Source organism: Orbicella franksi, chromosome 1 (assembly GCF_964199315.1).
Source record: "Orbicella franksi chromosome 1, jaOrbFran1.1, whole genome shotgun sequence".
Classification (NCBI taxonomy): Eukaryota; Metazoa; Cnidaria; class Anthozoa; order Scleractinia; family Merulinidae; genus Orbicella; species Orbicella franksi.
The window spans coordinates 18,758,652-18,774,828 of record NC_138145.1 but is presented as its reverse complement, the minus strand read 5'-3'; the positions used below and the strand labels follow the sequence as shown (position 1 = coordinate 18,774,828).

The following is a 16,177-nucleotide window of genomic DNA, read 5'->3' as shown; positions in this document are numbered from 1 at the left end:
AGCACAAGGACCAAAATTAATATTAATTATTAAGCCGGGCTACAAGAATACGTGCGGTTTTCGAGACAAGAGCCAGGTTTCTCTTAATAACAGATCGGCGACACAATTTCTCATCACAGACAGACACACAGACACTTTGAAATTAAGCTCCTCGTTCAATAACAAAACACTGAGTCAACGGTAGGTTTTTACTCTCAAACTCTGAAAGTCGTGCAAGATGCACAACAAATGCTAGAAACAAGGTAAAGATCATTAGATGCAAGGAAATAATTTCTCACCAAGAAAATTATTGGCGGGTTACCAATCAGCGCCATTGCAGTGGACAGTTTCCTCTTGTTTCCACCGCTGTACGTTTTGCTGGGTCTGTTGGCATAGTGTGTCAGGGCAAGCTTCTTGATCGCCCAGGACACAACCTAACAACGGCGAGGAAAAGAGGCATTAAATTATGGATTTTTGTGTTAAATTGTTCACTAAAGGGAATTTAACGCGCGTTGCTTGATTTGTAATGACTCATAAGAAAATTAAGACGTGTCACCGCTGGGGATTCGCGTGTGACTTGTGACATCTGCGTAGAACTAGAAGTTTAGGGTATTAATTCAGTACCCATTTTTGTAGATTCTACAGATTTTATTTCCTTTTCTATCTTCAAATGAAATATTAGTGTTATATTGCTGTAATCAGCCAGTTTATTTTTCTAGTGTGGGATGTCTGCGAAAAGCCCCTTGGAAAAGTCAATTAATGATGAATGCATGTAAGTGGAGAATGACTGCGAATGAATCCCCTTACAGCCCCCTTACTTTGTGCAGCTCTTTTTCAGGCACTCCTCTGAGTCGCGCATACAGGGTCAGATGCTCACTGGCGGTCAGTTCGTCAAAAAGAGCGTCAAACTGAGGGCAGAAGCCCATACACTTGTGCACCTTCTGCATCTCTGAGGCAATACTATGTTTGGAAAAAACAGAGCAATCAATCAGACTGTGCATGCTCCTTTAAGACAAACAATGAAGAAACAAGAGAAATGGTCGCGTTCATTTCTACTGTAACTCCAGCTTTTTTGACAGTGACAGTTCCTTTCTTTATCAAGTAAACACATTGTTGACATGATCACAATAAACAACCTGAGAAGTTTCTTCCGACCTTCAATGGTATTAAATCAACAGTGTTATAATTTCAAGTTTCCCGATCTCCTTCAAAATACCAACCCTGATCGATCCTGGAACACGCCCTGCCCCTTAGCATGCTAACGACACAGCCACTGAAGTAATGGTGTGAGCGTAAAAAGTGTTTTATCTTCTAACCTGTGAGAGTTTAGGAAAGCGTTCCCTGCAGTCATGGAGGTGTCTCCTGTCAACATCTTAAATGTGCTGGTCTTTCCTGCTCCATTCACGCCCAGCAGACCAAAACACTGCAATTATATTAACGATAACAGAAACTAGTTCGTATGGTGCGAAGATCACCCACTACAACTCGTAATTCACGAGTAAAAAGTCGTCATCTTTGTACCACCCAATTCTAAGAACTAACATACAAAGAAATGTATCACGATCAGTTGGGAGAATTTTTTATTTAAAGATTAGGAAGCGTACAGCCCCCGGGGGGAGGGGTACTCCCTTATATAGGTATGTGCAGCCCCAAAGGGTATGATTTTACAGCCGTTTTGGTCATAAATAGGGTATCGATTTCAGTTGATTTCGGCAATTTTGGTCATAAATAGTGTATGGTTTTCGCACTCTAGCCTTGATATGGGTATGTTTTTTAAGAAGAAGCCACTTTTTCATCATTATCGAAATGAAAATCAACAAAAGCCCTTCGCAAATTGTGTTTACGGAAATTTAACATTGATCTGAACTAGAGAACTAATTATAACGCAGGTCTGAAATAGGGTTTTGATTTAAGGGTCAGCTCATAGATAGGGTTTCGAATTTTTGGTTTGGTCATAAATAGGGTGGGGAAAATCGCAGATTTTGGTCATAAATAGGGTAAGGGTTTTGGGAAGCGGGCCGCACATCCGCACCCAATTTTTCTGGGAGAACCCCCTCCCCCCTTCTCCCCGGGCGTACAGCTTACCTCTCCCTTTGGAACTCCAAAACACAGTCTGTCCACGGCCAGATGTTTACCTCTCTTTCTTGCATAATACACCTACGGGGAAAAAAAAAACACACCTCACTCTACTGCAAGCCTTCACATTGCACTGATCAATAATTTGGCACTTTTCCTAGTTTCCTGTTTTTAAGCGATGACTTTCGACGGTCGCTCTGACACGTAAGTTTCTCGTAATCTCTTTAGCAGCTTAAGTGCCATTTGAAGAGACTGTGTAGTGTTCAAATGCCCAATGTGTCTTTGGGGAAAATTATAAACTCTTTTGCAAATCCAAACATGATAATTGAATTCAGCAACTTCGGATAGGCTCACCTTTGTTAAGTTCTCTATTCGTATGAGGTCCCTGCTCGCGCCTCCGCTAAGGACCCTTTCTTTTTCGGCCGCCACATCCTCGTCGAGCCCTTCGATTGGCTCCTTAGACACTTGTGTGCGCCTGAGGAAACATGTCAATAGTTGACATTATAATATATAGATTTAGGCCAGCCTAAAAGCGTAGCTCCTGGGTCGGGTTGTTCAAAGCCCGATTAAGCTAACCCAGAAAAAGGTAGAATTTTGATTTGAGTTTTGTAACTTTGCGGTGAGGTTTCTGTATATTGTTTGGCCTTCTGTTTTGAGTTTTAATAATCACCATATACACAAAACAAAACAGCAAAACACATTTGTATAGAAGAGAAGGTTATAATTCGATTAACTTTTAATCCTGGGTTAGCGTAAACTGGCTTCCGAGCAATCCTGCCCTGTTTCCAACAAGCTAACCCAATATGAGCCCGCGATCCAATCGAACCAGCGCTTGGTCAGCGGTCAACTTCAAGAAAACACGTTACCTCGAGGAGCTGTAAACCTGAGCCCGCGATATGGTCACGTGATACTGGTCAGCGGATACCTTGTATTGACAGCTGTCAATTGATCATAACATGGATGTCCAATATCAAGGAAGTACACGGTAAACCACGGCTGCATGTCTCTGTCAACCTATTATTTGGAGTATGGCCGCCATGTTGGGCAACTCCGCCGTCGCCGTCGCCGTCGCCGTCGTCGTCGTCGTGCGTACGCGCCCACGAGCAATACCGCTAGCCATGATAACCATGAGAAAATCAACTCATGGGTTTCCTTTTCTTTCCCATATGAGTATGGGGCTCCGCTTGGCGGCCCTTCGGGCCGCCGGAGCTCCGCTATAACATCCACATCATTGTGTTACCGACTTACGACGGAGTGGAAGAAGACTTGTGTAACAACCATGAAGTAAACAGAAATTTTCTAGCTTTGCATGGACCAGAAACAATTTTCATGGACCATGGTAAGGTTGATCATTTGATAGGTAACCAATTTGCACTCTAATTTGCTTTAATCTATTTGAAACAAAATACTTTTCATTGATCATGATAAACGATTCGTTATAAATAATGCTCACTACCAAACTCTGGACGTTGACAAGAAATTTGGAATTTCCCTGACTTAAAAAAAAAAAATTCTGACTTTCTCCTGACCTGAAGTTAACACGTAATCAAACATTCAGTTACGTCATTTTGGTTACATCATTTTGGCAGCTTTGGAAAAATTAATGATTTTTTGCAATGCTGAAAGCCTCTTACTTACCTCCGCTTAATAAAGAATCTGAACTCTATCAGGACGGTGAGAATAAAGAACACAACTCCCTCCACTGCCATGCACACCAAGTTACGAGTAGTGAGCATCCATTCAAATGGATCTCGAATCTTTTCGTATTCACCTACAAACAGACAACAACTTTATTACCCCAGCAGACAGACAGAGATTCACAACTTGAACCGGATGAAAACGAGAACATTGGGGGCCGGTTAACGGATGAGCCTGATGAGTTTCAAACGTATAAACTGTAAACAAGCAAGAGCACTGCCCGAATGGTTTCTTGTGCCTTCTTCACACCGAAGGCACGTAGTTTAGCGTTTGTGACCTATGACATTTCTTGTCCTATCTTTAAACCTTATCTGTAGTCCTAAGTTTTCAGCTTTTATCACTATACTGTATTTTAGACTTTGAATATATAACCACCTCTAGGTGATTGGAGGCTTCCTCTTAAAATATTAATTTATTGTTATTTATTTATTCTTTCTTTCTTGTTTTTGTATTTTTAATTCGCAGTACCGTCAAATCATCTCTCGTACATAACAAATGGTTATATTACCTATCTGTGTGTAGTATTCTGTGAGATACTGGTTGTAAGCCAGATCCATAAGGCCATGCCCCAGACAATAATTGGGAAATCCAAGATTGATAACTCGTAAGGCATCGTAGATTTTGGTTAACAACTGTTGGAAGGAAAACAAATCTCTGTCAGAACTCTTACTGTAATTATGATAAGTATAACGTTGGACATTTGCTGCACACCACTTAGATAACAAAATCAAACTACGCGCAACGGTTAAACAGTAATAATAATAATAATAATAATAATAATAATAATAATAATAATAATAATAATAATAATAATAATAATAAAGGAATCTTTAGACAGGATTAACCCATCAGTACTATAAAGTACTGTTATCAAAGGGGTCCTATAAGATTTACAAATTTAAAAATTTAAAAAAGGTAAAAAGTTAAAAAGGCAAAACTACGTACATTGGAAAACATATAAAAACTCACGATTAAAAATTACCAGTAAAAATGTTCGTTGGCCTTTTGCCTAAATAAAAGCCTAGAGTTCAGAGTTCTTATGTCCGCCGGTAAACTGTTAAAAATTGAAGCCCCTAAAAACGAAAAACTCCGACGGCCAAACTCCAAGTTCATTTTCGGCAGTTCGATCGAGGAAAATCTATTTCTTGTGTTGACAGTAATGAGCTGTCTGTCACCGATCTAGACAAGCCTCTTGTCAAACACTCGCGACTACTTGACAAGTTGTTCCGTCAGTATGACGTCATAAGAGTACGCTACATTCCTAAGCAACTCCTCTGGTTCAAGGCAGCAGGCTCAGACGGGATCATTCGTTTTAATAAAAGCACGTTTCTTGTTTAGTGGTTGTAAGAGCGTACAGTGCTTGTTTCGTGATTTCACATACCACATCATCAGGGAAGAGCTGCAGGATGAAGGTAGTAACCGTGGCGGTGACTCCAACAAACAGGTTGACCACAATCATAAACACGTAAGCTGAACTAGCTTCACTGAAAAAGAATGCTCCTGGATACATGATAGGTGTGATGGACCATCTGAAATGGAACAACACGTTAGTTAGTGAGTGGACATAAGACGAGGAGATAAGAATGCTCATTCAATGGGACAGTTGCCTTATTGATTTTATATGAGAAGTCAAATTACTCTCGCATTATGATTGGCTCTTACTTATGATCAATTGGAGGACAGACGAATAGATGACATCATTAACATTTGCTTTGTTTCTTCATTTTATTAAACATGTAGATGCCACGTTGCTAGACAATGCGATTTAACGAACAGATTTCATATTGCCGTGCGTCTATTTAGTAACAAACCACAGAAGACGTCAAAATGTGGTAAGAACATCAGTGACACACTCGTCTAACAGTCACATTTTGACGCCATCTGTGATCGATTATTGAACAGACGCACGGCAACATGGAACCTATTTGTTAGATTGCGTCGTCTAGTCTCACACTGAGCAGTGCGGGTTTCAGCGGTCTCTGCACTGTGATCTTGGAAAATACACTTTGCTCTCACAGTACCTTTCTCCACAAAGGAGTCTGCACAGGTAACAGTGAACTTAACAGTTACTTCTCAAACTCATTAATAATTCATCAAGTTAAAAGAAAATCACAGCCGTGAAGGAGGTTTGGATACCCGGTCTTAATTAGCGTAGATTTTGACCATTTTACTTCTGCGTTTACTCCTTAGTTTTTGTTTCAATTGAGAAGACATATCGAACACTCGAGACAATGTTTCATCGGCTATCCAAACACCTCGATCGCTGCGCGTCGTATTTTCAACTCTCTTCTCGGTGTTTGGTTATCCCGATGAAACACTGTCTCGCGTGTTTGATATATTACATCATAGCAACTCACCCATACAGTAAGAACAAGCACACAACAGCTGGGAAGTTCGTGTCCGAGGAGTAAGCAGGAACCTTGAATACATGCAGCAAAGTGATACAGGCACAAGCTGGGATCAGGTAGTTACACTGAAGAGGACGAAAACCAGCTTGTTTTAGTTCTAAACTTGAATATTACATTCTCCCTACTGACTGTCACACATTTAGTTCATCTTAGTTCTGAGAGTTAAGTTCTACAACAAGACAGCATCCACTCATTAAATACCGATTTTATTTCATCAGCTGCCTCTTTGAAATTCTAGTGATGTTGTAAGGGAAAATTTACCTTAATTAAACGTTGATCACGCATGGAAATTTAAGGGTTACGACATAGCAAGTTCAGTTTTAAAAGCAGTTATCATCACCAAGAAATATAGCAACCATCATGCGTAATCCTAGCCTCCTGCGCAGACGCTCTTTGAGCTCAACTGCGTGATAAGCAGAGCCATGAAACCTTGACACTTACCAAATCCCAGACGTAGTTAGAAAGCCAGTAAATGACAGGATCAACACCGCTGACAAACTGCAGATGTTTGGCTTTGGACGATCTCTCGGTAACAAGAAACACGACGAAACTGGCCGGTACAAAGGACATAGCGATAATAACAAAGATGGCAATCACAAGATCTGTGCCTTGACGCCTGGAAGAGACGAAAAAGAAACAAATGGATGCGTCTTACTAATGAATAATGGATCTGTAACTCGACTTAACAACTCACGTTAATCGTTACAAAGCAATCCGGGAAACGCGCCGTAAATAGCAAAACTTGTCTCTATTCTTGCTGTCCAATCGGAAATACTCTCGCGCTATGACAGCTGTGACGTCAACTTGTCATCATCAGAATAAGTCACGTTGCTTAGCAACATCTCCGCTGAATGTCGCGGGCTCAATCTACTGTCGAACATGCCAGAACATGGCATGCTGTACAAAACAAGCTACCTGTTGTCCTGACATAACTAATAAAATGTTTTGTTACTCACATGTATCTGGCCGAGAGTTGATTTGAGTCAGTTTTGTTGAAAGGATGGTTGAATACCGTTATACCTGCGAAAGGAAAGAAACATCGCCTGTTAATACAAATTTAATGGCAAACATTCTAGTTGCTCATAATGACTGAACACCTAAGGATACTTAATTTGATTTAAAACAAATACAGATTTTCCTCAGGAAAAATGTGCAAACTACATGAAAAGCAGTACAACACTTCACAAACTGACATAAGCATTGAAAACATGAAAAACAGAGGATAAACACGAGTTCTAAAAAGAACTTCACACTTTTGAAAGCGTCTTTCAGACTGTGTGAATGAAGATGGCTACCAGGAGTCCTGTCTAAAATCTGATACGTACCATAAGCAGCAGGATTTCCTTTGCCTTTAGCCAGTGAGGCTCGTAGAATGGCATTGTTCATGACGTTCAAGTAGGTTGGTAAGGCATGGTAGCCCTTGTTGTTGTACCACGCCTAAAATAAAGAGAATAAACAAGGTAAGCTAACATGAAGGTCAACATAAATAATGTTTGCGTCCCATCCTCCATCATCCCTGAGCTAACCACTCGGTGCGGCTAAGTGGTTAATAGGACGCTGGATTTGAAATCCGAAGGTCCCTGGTTCAAATCATCCACCCTACCGCTATGTGGATTTGTTCACGGTAGTGCGTTCAACTTCTCGAACGCATTGGGTAAATAGCCAACTGGTCAGCCTCCCACCAGTTGGGAATATTGATGGTCTATGTTCTATTTGCAACATTTGTTTATTTATTTATTTATTTATTTATTTATTTATTTATTTATTTATTTATTTATTTATACGTATCCAATTAGCACAATAGTGCTAAATACATTCGACACTTAAACAAAGTTATTTAGTTATTTTTCTTTATATGCTTAACACAACATGGCTCAGCCAAGCATGTTCTTTAAACTACGTTGGTAAAAGGAGTATTCCATCTTTAAACAGGCTAAATGTTACGGAATAACACTGGTCTAGAGATTTCTGACGAGAACACTATAATATTAAAATTTACACACATACACAAACACAACTGATCCGTACAAACCTTGACAGCTTCTCTAATGGCCAGTCTTCTAACAGAGGTTATTTTAACTTTGTCTAACTTCTGCGGAACAAAACTAACCACCTCGCCAAACGACAGCGAGCCGTACCTACAAGTCAGAATGCCACAAGGTTACAGCAAAAAGCGGTTCCAAACTTCCGTTTATCATCTGTTTATTGCTTTAAAAACATGAACAATGTACTAATTCTACATTGTTGCTAAAGAAAACTAGGACTAAAACTAAAATTACGTCTAGACGAGACTTGGCTAAATCTGCACGTCACAAAACGTGGATATACAGTTGAGAAATCAAAATTTCCGCAAGGGATCAATGAACAGCAACTGACAAATCTAGAATCACAGAGTAAATCTACTTTAAAATTTCAAAATTACAAAAAAGCAAAGGAAAAGAAAAAGGAAAAAAGAAGGAAGGGGGTCGGAGGGTTTGAGTACAGTCCAACCTCCACAAACGGCCAGAATTTTTTCATCCCAAACCTACACCGATCCTTACTTTTTACTCTGATTGCTTCTTATCCCTAATCGTACCATGTTGGTACACTTCGGCGGAACATAGGACGAGTTTGGTCGAGCAATTGTTGGTATTTTGGCTCTATAACGGCCAGTTCATTTTAACCCAAGGTGACCGTTGCTAAACGATGGCAAAAAAACAGTTGTATTTTTGTAGTTTACTTACTTTTTTTATTTAAAAGAAATCACTGTTTCAGCGAGTTTCAACGCACTACACCGGTATGTCTACAGGTTATTTCATGTTATTACCTGTGGAGCCTGAACGTCTCTGTGGTGTACAGCAAGTATTTTGAAATATTCCTCCCGGTAATGTTCTGTAGAGTGTCCAGTGTTATGGTGACCAGTTCTTTAGGGTGTGGTCCAGCCGCACCTCGGTCACACACGTAAGCTGTCTTGTTAGGGGAGCACCGACATCCCCTGCCCGTGTCCTTGTGCGTCACTGAATGGCTAACGTTAGATCCATTTGTGTAAATATACGACAAGTGGAGATTAGATGGTTTGAAATACTCATCTGACACTTCGTCAATAGAGACAGAGCAGGAATGGTTGAACAATTGAGCCAGGGCCTCCTTGGAAGGTTTGACTTCCGTAGTTGTCAGGTTAACTGATCGAAGGCAACACGTCGCCCCCACCCCGGAGAGCAGGGTCAGTGTTTTGTCCAGTCGTGACGCCAACTGGTTCACTCCTTTAGCCTCGTTCGCAAACGGGATGTAGTTTGGCCGCGGGAACATGGACGGTGTCAGCTCCAGCGGAGGTTGGTCTGGTTGCTTTGGAAACGAGAGAGCCATTACCATGGCAATGGTGATGAAAATAGCGGGCAAAAGAATCTGAGAGATGACTCCTTTGAAGTTTCGCCGCGCATAGTGGAATCGTTTGATCACAAGAGCGTAGAACTGCTGCAGTTTTAGCGATACACCGGTTAATGTACGAGAGCCAACACCTTGAAATGCTGTGTTCGACGGCGTGTGATCAGCTAAGGAAAAACAAAATAAAATTACACTTCTCTCCTGCTATTGGTCTTTAATGTTGGAGACAACAAAAACACGATACGGAGACATTTCTTGTGAGACAAACAATTTGAATCGTTGCAAACCATATCTAGAGAGCCACACGTTAACACTTGTATGAGCTGAGCCTGATTTTGCTTATTTTAATTCCGACTGACCATTTATCACACTGCTTATATCTCTGCTTTTTTCAAAACCAACCAGCCAATCAGAGTGTTAGTTATATCTGCTATTTTCAACACACACTGACCATACTGATCAGTGGCCTCTTCTTGAATCTCTGGGCTTAACAGCTGTTCCCTTGCATCGTAACGAACATTTGGCAAGTCGTTGAGTTCAATTTCTCCGTCTCCTGGGATATCTTCATCCCACTCGTCACCAAGTCCCGCGCTGTCGCCGCTGAGCATAGTGCTTGAGGACTCGCCAGGGTTTAAGGAGTCTTCAGACTTTGACGAATTGAGTTCTTCTATCAGATGAAAGAGTAAGGTTAATATTAGGATATTGATACACGTGTAGCTCAAACTATTCCCTATCGGGAAAAAAAAGATCTTGTGCTGAAAATAGTAAGCTAAGAGGAGAATTCTGGGGCTGACCACGAAGCCTCGAGGGTTACACTACGAGTAAAGAACTGAAAAGACGTGCAACGACAAAATATACCAGGTATATTACACAATGGCACGGTAAGCGGCCACAAGACGCAAACGCCAAAATCCTTAAAATTAAAAACAAATGTCCACAAGACAAGTGACTGGGGCAGGAGGGGGGTGGTTATAGAAGAAGTCTAACGAAGATCGGCGAGAAACGGAAAACCTTAAAAATTGCGGTACTTTAATTCCCAGTGTGCCTTAAAACAAAGAACACATTAAGATATATCTCACCGGATTCATCTCGAGATGTAACGTCAGTTACCTTCAGGAAAACCTGCACCAGAAATCCGGGATATGAAATAACATCAGTAAAACGTATCCAATGAGAGACTTTATCTTACTTCGTAGCATCCCCTAGAAAACCTGCAAACTTAGTTTATTATCTGCCAAAACCGTTTAATGCTCTCCAAGTTCCTAACTATTCGAAACCATAAAAACGAAACGCCTTTCCAAAGCCAGCCTAGAGGTTCAAAAGGCTCGATGAGATGCTCGTCCATCGCAGCTTTACCTTCCAGCATTTTTTCAGGTTCATGAAACTAACGAAGACCCAGTTTCTTCGAAAACTAGCCAGGACCCAGTTATACTCCTTGGTAGAGACAGGCATTGTGGAGGTAACACAACACGACGACCCCATACTTATGTCCATAATCTGTATGAAAACTTACCTCTTCGAGAGAAGTATCAGTAAGTCCAAAACTGTCTATTCCCAGTTCGTCTTGTTTCGCCTCCAAATCACTAAAGAAAATTTCAAATCCCCCTCGCTTGACTGAGTTATCAGGAAGAACAAACGTGAATTCTTGCGTTGTGTTCTGTTCTAGCCTGGCCGCCGGTACGTGAGATTTTATGAAGTTCGTCACTCTTTTAACATGATCTTCACCGAAGTTCGGATGATCTGTGGATCATAAAGGTTTCAGAGGGTAGGTTTCTTGTTTAACGTAGCTTTATTATTCGCTGAGCTGCGAGTCAACTACTATGGTCACAATCATATAGCACAGTACGGTCACTATGGTAACAATACCACATAGTACAGTACGGTCACTATGGTAACAACACCACATAGTACAGTTCGGTCACTATGGTCAGTGGGTCACTCAGTCATTTAGTACAGTAAAGTAATGAATACCGAGGAAAAAACACAACATAAGACAAGAAATAACATGGACGCAGCACACAGACTTCACATAACACTCGATTCAGATGTCACACCAAAATGCGTGCTAACTTATAAATATTAATGTGAAGTTATAGACAAAAAAGTATCTGTATTAGGCTGCTTGCTCAAGATTCAGCGGCATCTTGTACAAGAAGTTCGAAGTACTCTAGAATTGTTATGATTTTAATGCTGCACTAACCGGGCTGGAGTGTGTTCTCGCTTGAAGTCGTCTCAGTAGTTTCCAGGGCCTGGCTAGATCCTGTTGATGACACGTGCACATTCACTATGGAACCCTGGGGAGTTCTTTCGCGCTTCTTCACCAGAGTAAGGTGGTAGCCATCTCCAAAGTGGCTTTTTAAGAAGAGTGGTGAGCCTACACAACGGAGCTTCCCGTTTGAGACGATAGCGATACGGTCTCCTAACAGGTCAGCCTCGTCCATAAAATGCGTCGACAGTAAGATAGTTCGACCTGAAAGCATTTAATAAATACTAAATTAATCTATGCATAGTTGAATGTCCACTTAAGACATCACAAAATTTCAAATCCTAGTGAACTCCTTATTTACAACCCTTTCAACAGGAAACGTAAGCTCACCGAATAATCAGGTATGTTAAAGCCTTGATTTCATTGTCTGCAAACGAGCCGTGAAGGAATCGCACGTTTTATCTCACTACTACTGGTGGCTAGTTCATGGTTAACACAGGCATCACTTTTCAAAATCCCCTGACTTTTCCCTCATTTTTCCATGATAAAAATAAGATTTCCCTCGCGAAATAATACAAAGTATCAGATCTAGTAGCGGCTTCTGGCCTCAACTTACAGCCGTCCTTTCCACTCGCTCATTAAGTATGATAGGTTTTCAACAAATTTTCCCTCTTCATTAAGTGAAAATACCCTTGAGATCAGAGTGACCCCAAATGTTTCTTCCAGCCTTCAATGGTATTAAAATCAGCCGTGTTAAATTATTTCATTTTCCCTGACTTTTCTTCAAAATATCAACTGATTCGAAATAAAATTCCTTGACTTTTCCCTGATGACCTGGAAGAATTTTTTCCTTGACCAATTCCTGGCCTGCTGCAACCCAGGAGTTATTTAAAGGAAAAACAATGAGACAGAGGCAGCACAGTTTCGTGGGAAAACATCTTTGCACGTGACCAGCAGGGTAATACCATCAGTGGTCTAGCCTTCTGATTGGCTACATTCTTAAGGTACTTGGAAAGTTGAATGTTTTTTCTGGGCTAAAACCCAAATCTGATGTTAACCACTCCAAAGCAAGCCATTGTCACCCTAAACTAAACTGAATTACCTTAGTGCAGTTTCCCGACAAAATAATGTTCTGTGTAATGCCTGTATATGTTAGCTCACCTTTCTTGTACTTGATAAGAAGGTCCCATATGGCTCTCCTAGCATAAGGGTCCACACCCGCAGTGGGCTCATCCAAGATTACAGTTCTTGACCCAGCAGCAAAAGCCATAGCTACAGAGAGCTTCCTCTTCATGCCCCCGCTCAGGGTCTCTACAGCGCAATGGCGCTTAGTGGGCAGTCCTACGTCCATTACGAGTCTGTTGAATAATAATCAGTTTTAGCCAATTACCTTTTCTAAGCAACTCTATTATACAAAAATTCCTAAAATCTGCCCGCTATCTTCGAACTTTCGCTATTCAATCATAAGACTGAGCTAGCGCCCGAAACCTAAACTTTAATCACACAATCTACCTTATTAACTACGTCAAGAGTTTTCAATTATACCCCAATGCAACACAACAGTTTCCTAAGAACCTACTCCTCTGATCCCAGTTGTTCAAAGGCTTAGGGTGTATAACACTTTCCACAGCCAGGATAAATACAAAATACAAAAAAAAAAAAATCACTATACACTGGATACGTGCCACCGAAAAAAGAACAAAGATCTTCACGAAGCGTCACAAACGCCTCGCGAGAAATTAATAATTTCCTCGCGAGCTAACTGCTTGTAAATATTCCAAAATGTAAGCTTCGCCGGTTCTCACAAGACGAGAGCCTGTGGTAACGTACTTTTCAACGGTACTGTACGTCATGTTTGGAGAGAGATTCACCCAGTGGTTTGAGTTAATAAAATAACCTTATTCGCCTTTTTCACGGCCATGCCCCGAACAAAGATACTTACTGATCCATCTCTCTCTTGACATCCTTCTCAGGCATTCCCTTCAATCGTGCATAGAACCACAAATGTTCATCTACCGTCATCCTAAACATCCCACAAAATCTGCTGTTAGCTTAATTACCAATGAAAAAACCTTCTCTTAGTAGATACAATGTACAACTGATTTGTCATAAAGAGATTATTGCAGACAAACTGACATGCCCAAGAAATATTAATACCCACTAATAAGCAGTGAGCTCTACGTCACAATCGGACCAAAGGCCTAGAAAGCGAGATACATGTAGACGAAACCTCCGCGCAATAAACAGTGCGCTTGCCGTTAACAGACCTGTCAAACAACACATTATGTTGCGGACACATTCCCAGGCTGCGTCGGATCTTGTCCATGTCCACACGGATGTCACAGCCATAGACATAAGCAGTACCCGCTGTGGGAGGGAACAGGCCTGTCAATATGGACATGGTGGTAGTCTTGCCTGCCCCATTGTGACCAAGGAACGAGGTTATCTGTCCTTCGTAGAGATTTAGTGTTAAACCATCTACTGCTAGTTTCTTTCCTTCCTTGTATACCTGTTAAAAACAGCAAAGTTGCTAAAACGACCATTGTTTATTTGATTCCTTTACACTATAACTTGTGCAGTTTTTCATCTGTATACAAAGTTAACCTAAAGGAGCTCATGGGTGAAATCTTCAAAATTAAAACAATGTGGGTAAAGGATCAAGTTCCGTCTCAATCTTCTTCATTTCTATTCCATCTATGTATCTTCTAGTTTATTCTTAGATACTTCTTTGATATTTTCTACCTAACGTAACTACTACTACTACTACTCTCCTCTTCATTTTGAGGAAACGTTTGCACACTGCATAAAATCAATTATCATGGCATCGCACTTAAAGGTTAAGGTAAAGAATCCGATTCCAACGATGCGTTGGCCAACACGTTGGTCGACAGTCAGCCAAATGTCGCAACTTTGCTTTCTCATTATGTAATAGATGCTTGTTACTACTACCACATATTTCTTTACAGAGGACGTTTATCAAGGCACAACAGCACCACCAAAGAAAGCTCCTTAATCTGGTACCTTCACAAGATTCTCAATAGTCACACCAAGCGACAGGTGAATAGGTTCTCGTTCATACGCCAGAAGGCCTTGTGCCTGAGGCATATCCTCCAACTCATCCGCTGTCATCATCTGGAATGTACGGCGGCTCATCTTAGGACAGGCTTGCGTATTGTGGCCAAACCAGTAAGATGGCTGACAGATGAAATACCAGGGTCTAGGCAGACCGTACGAACCAGGATGAACAGCTTCAATATACCACACCAAGATGGCGTAGATTACAGTGTCCATCATCATGCAGTACATAACTTTCAACAGGTTAAAGTCATCGCCTTGAACCTGGAGAAGAGAGAGGAGGATTTTAGGTTGTGTTCAGTTCTATTGGCACAAAGGCTGTGCTTTTACAAGTAATAATGGCAAGAGAAAGAAATTGTGGAAAGGCAGGAGATGACAGTAGAGAAAAGGAATGTCCTATTAACTTACACGTAGCAATTATAGTTAAAATTACACAAGCAAGTGACAAAGTTTAAATTCAAGGCTTTCTAGCGAACTGACTAAAAGGTAAAATTATGCCGCACATGATTAATTCCATTCGATAGTTTTGCAGTTAAGCGAACAACTCAGTTGAGTACTACTCGAGGTATTCCTTAGTACTTAAGTATGGATTACAGCACAAAGTACAACTGTACTCACAGGTTAACACGTTGGCAAGAGTACTTTCTAATAAAGAGAACGCAGAATGTAATGTTCCGCTTCTGTATAAATAAAGTAAATACATACGGGGCTCTTGCCCAGATTGGACCACTGCATTCCGACTCCTTCTTCTTCGTAGATCGCAAAATACCTAGCACCCAGTCCAAACGCGGAGGTGGAGAAGAGACTGGCAGCCATTTTCTCTTTGCCCGACACGTTTACGCTCCCAGCCTCCTCTCGGATAGAGATGAACACGTATGGCAGGTAGGTTAAGAAGTAGATGATCCCACCGCACGCAGAGGATATCTTTGCTTTGGAGAAAAACACGGAGATCAAAAAGCATAACACAATCGTCACCACGGCAAATACCATCAGAAACACCCAAACGACCAACGGATCGCTGTAGTATAACACCTTGCCGTACTGTGGACATGAAGAGGAGAGCCTACGTTAGTGCCTCACTAAAACTTGACAACTTTCAGTATTATCGTGAAAGTGGTCCATACAGTCGGAGCTTATCCCGCTTTCTGTAGCACTACTACTCTCCCCTGGATGAGATGCTAGTCCATTGCAGGGTTACCCCCAGCATTAACTTCGCCCGAACCGTACCCAATTATACACCTAGGTGAAGAAAGGTCTCGCCCAAGAAAGCAACATAACGTCCCCGGCTAGGGCTTGAACCCAGACCGCTTGATCCAGAGTCGAGCGCACGAACCCTGATGCCACGACTGCACCTCCCACACATAACAAAAGT

General features: G+C 41.3%; 1 protein-coding gene across 3 annotated transcripts in view; it reads right to left on the bottom strand.

The window, feature by feature from the left end:
* Window positions 1–16,177, bottom strand: part of LOC145494896 (ATP-binding cassette sub-family A member 2-like) — a 39,793-nt gene that overhangs the window by 2,799 nt on the left and 20,817 nt on the right. For 2 of the 3 annotated variants that reach the window (XM_081474471.1, XM_081474455.1), the window contains exons 15-37: window positions 15,511–15,846; window positions 14,752–15,069; window positions 13,998–14,239; window positions 13,673–13,753; window positions 12,892–13,088; window positions 11,725–11,994; window positions 11,038–11,264; window positions 10,604–10,646; window positions 9,976–10,191; window positions 8,968–9,691; window positions 8,194–8,299; window positions 7,487–7,598; window positions 7,118–7,181; window positions 6,603–6,777; window positions 6,111–6,226; window positions 5,135–5,282; window positions 4,262–4,385; window positions 3,694–3,826; window positions 2,410–2,530; window positions 2,065–2,136; window positions 1,296–1,402; window positions 798–939; window positions 279–413 (exon numbers count right to left, since the gene is read on the bottom strand). In XM_081474471.1, the coding sequence (XP_081330597.1) occupies window positions 279–413; window positions 798–939; window positions 1,296–1,402; window positions 2,065–2,136; window positions 2,410–2,530; window positions 3,694–3,826; window positions 4,262–4,385; window positions 5,135–5,282; window positions 6,111–6,226; window positions 6,603–6,777; window positions 7,118–7,181; window positions 7,487–7,598; window positions 8,194–8,299; window positions 8,968–9,691; window positions 9,976–10,191; window positions 10,604–10,646; window positions 11,038–11,264; window positions 11,725–11,994; window positions 12,892–13,088; window positions 13,673–13,753; window positions 13,998–14,239; window positions 14,752–15,069; window positions 15,511–15,846 (4,209 nt within the window). The remainder of the gene's footprint in view (window positions 1–278; window positions 414–797; window positions 940–1,295; window positions 1,403–2,064; window positions 2,137–2,409; window positions 2,531–3,693; window positions 3,827–4,261; window positions 4,386–5,134; window positions 5,283–6,110; window positions 6,227–6,602; window positions 6,778–7,117; window positions 7,182–7,486; window positions 7,599–8,193; window positions 8,300–8,967; window positions 9,692–9,975; window positions 10,192–10,603; window positions 10,647–11,037; window positions 11,265–11,724; window positions 11,995–12,891; window positions 13,089–13,672; window positions 13,754–13,997; window positions 14,240–14,751; window positions 15,070–15,510; window positions 15,847–16,177) is intronic. The other variant, XM_081474463.1, reaches the window with a different exon arrangement.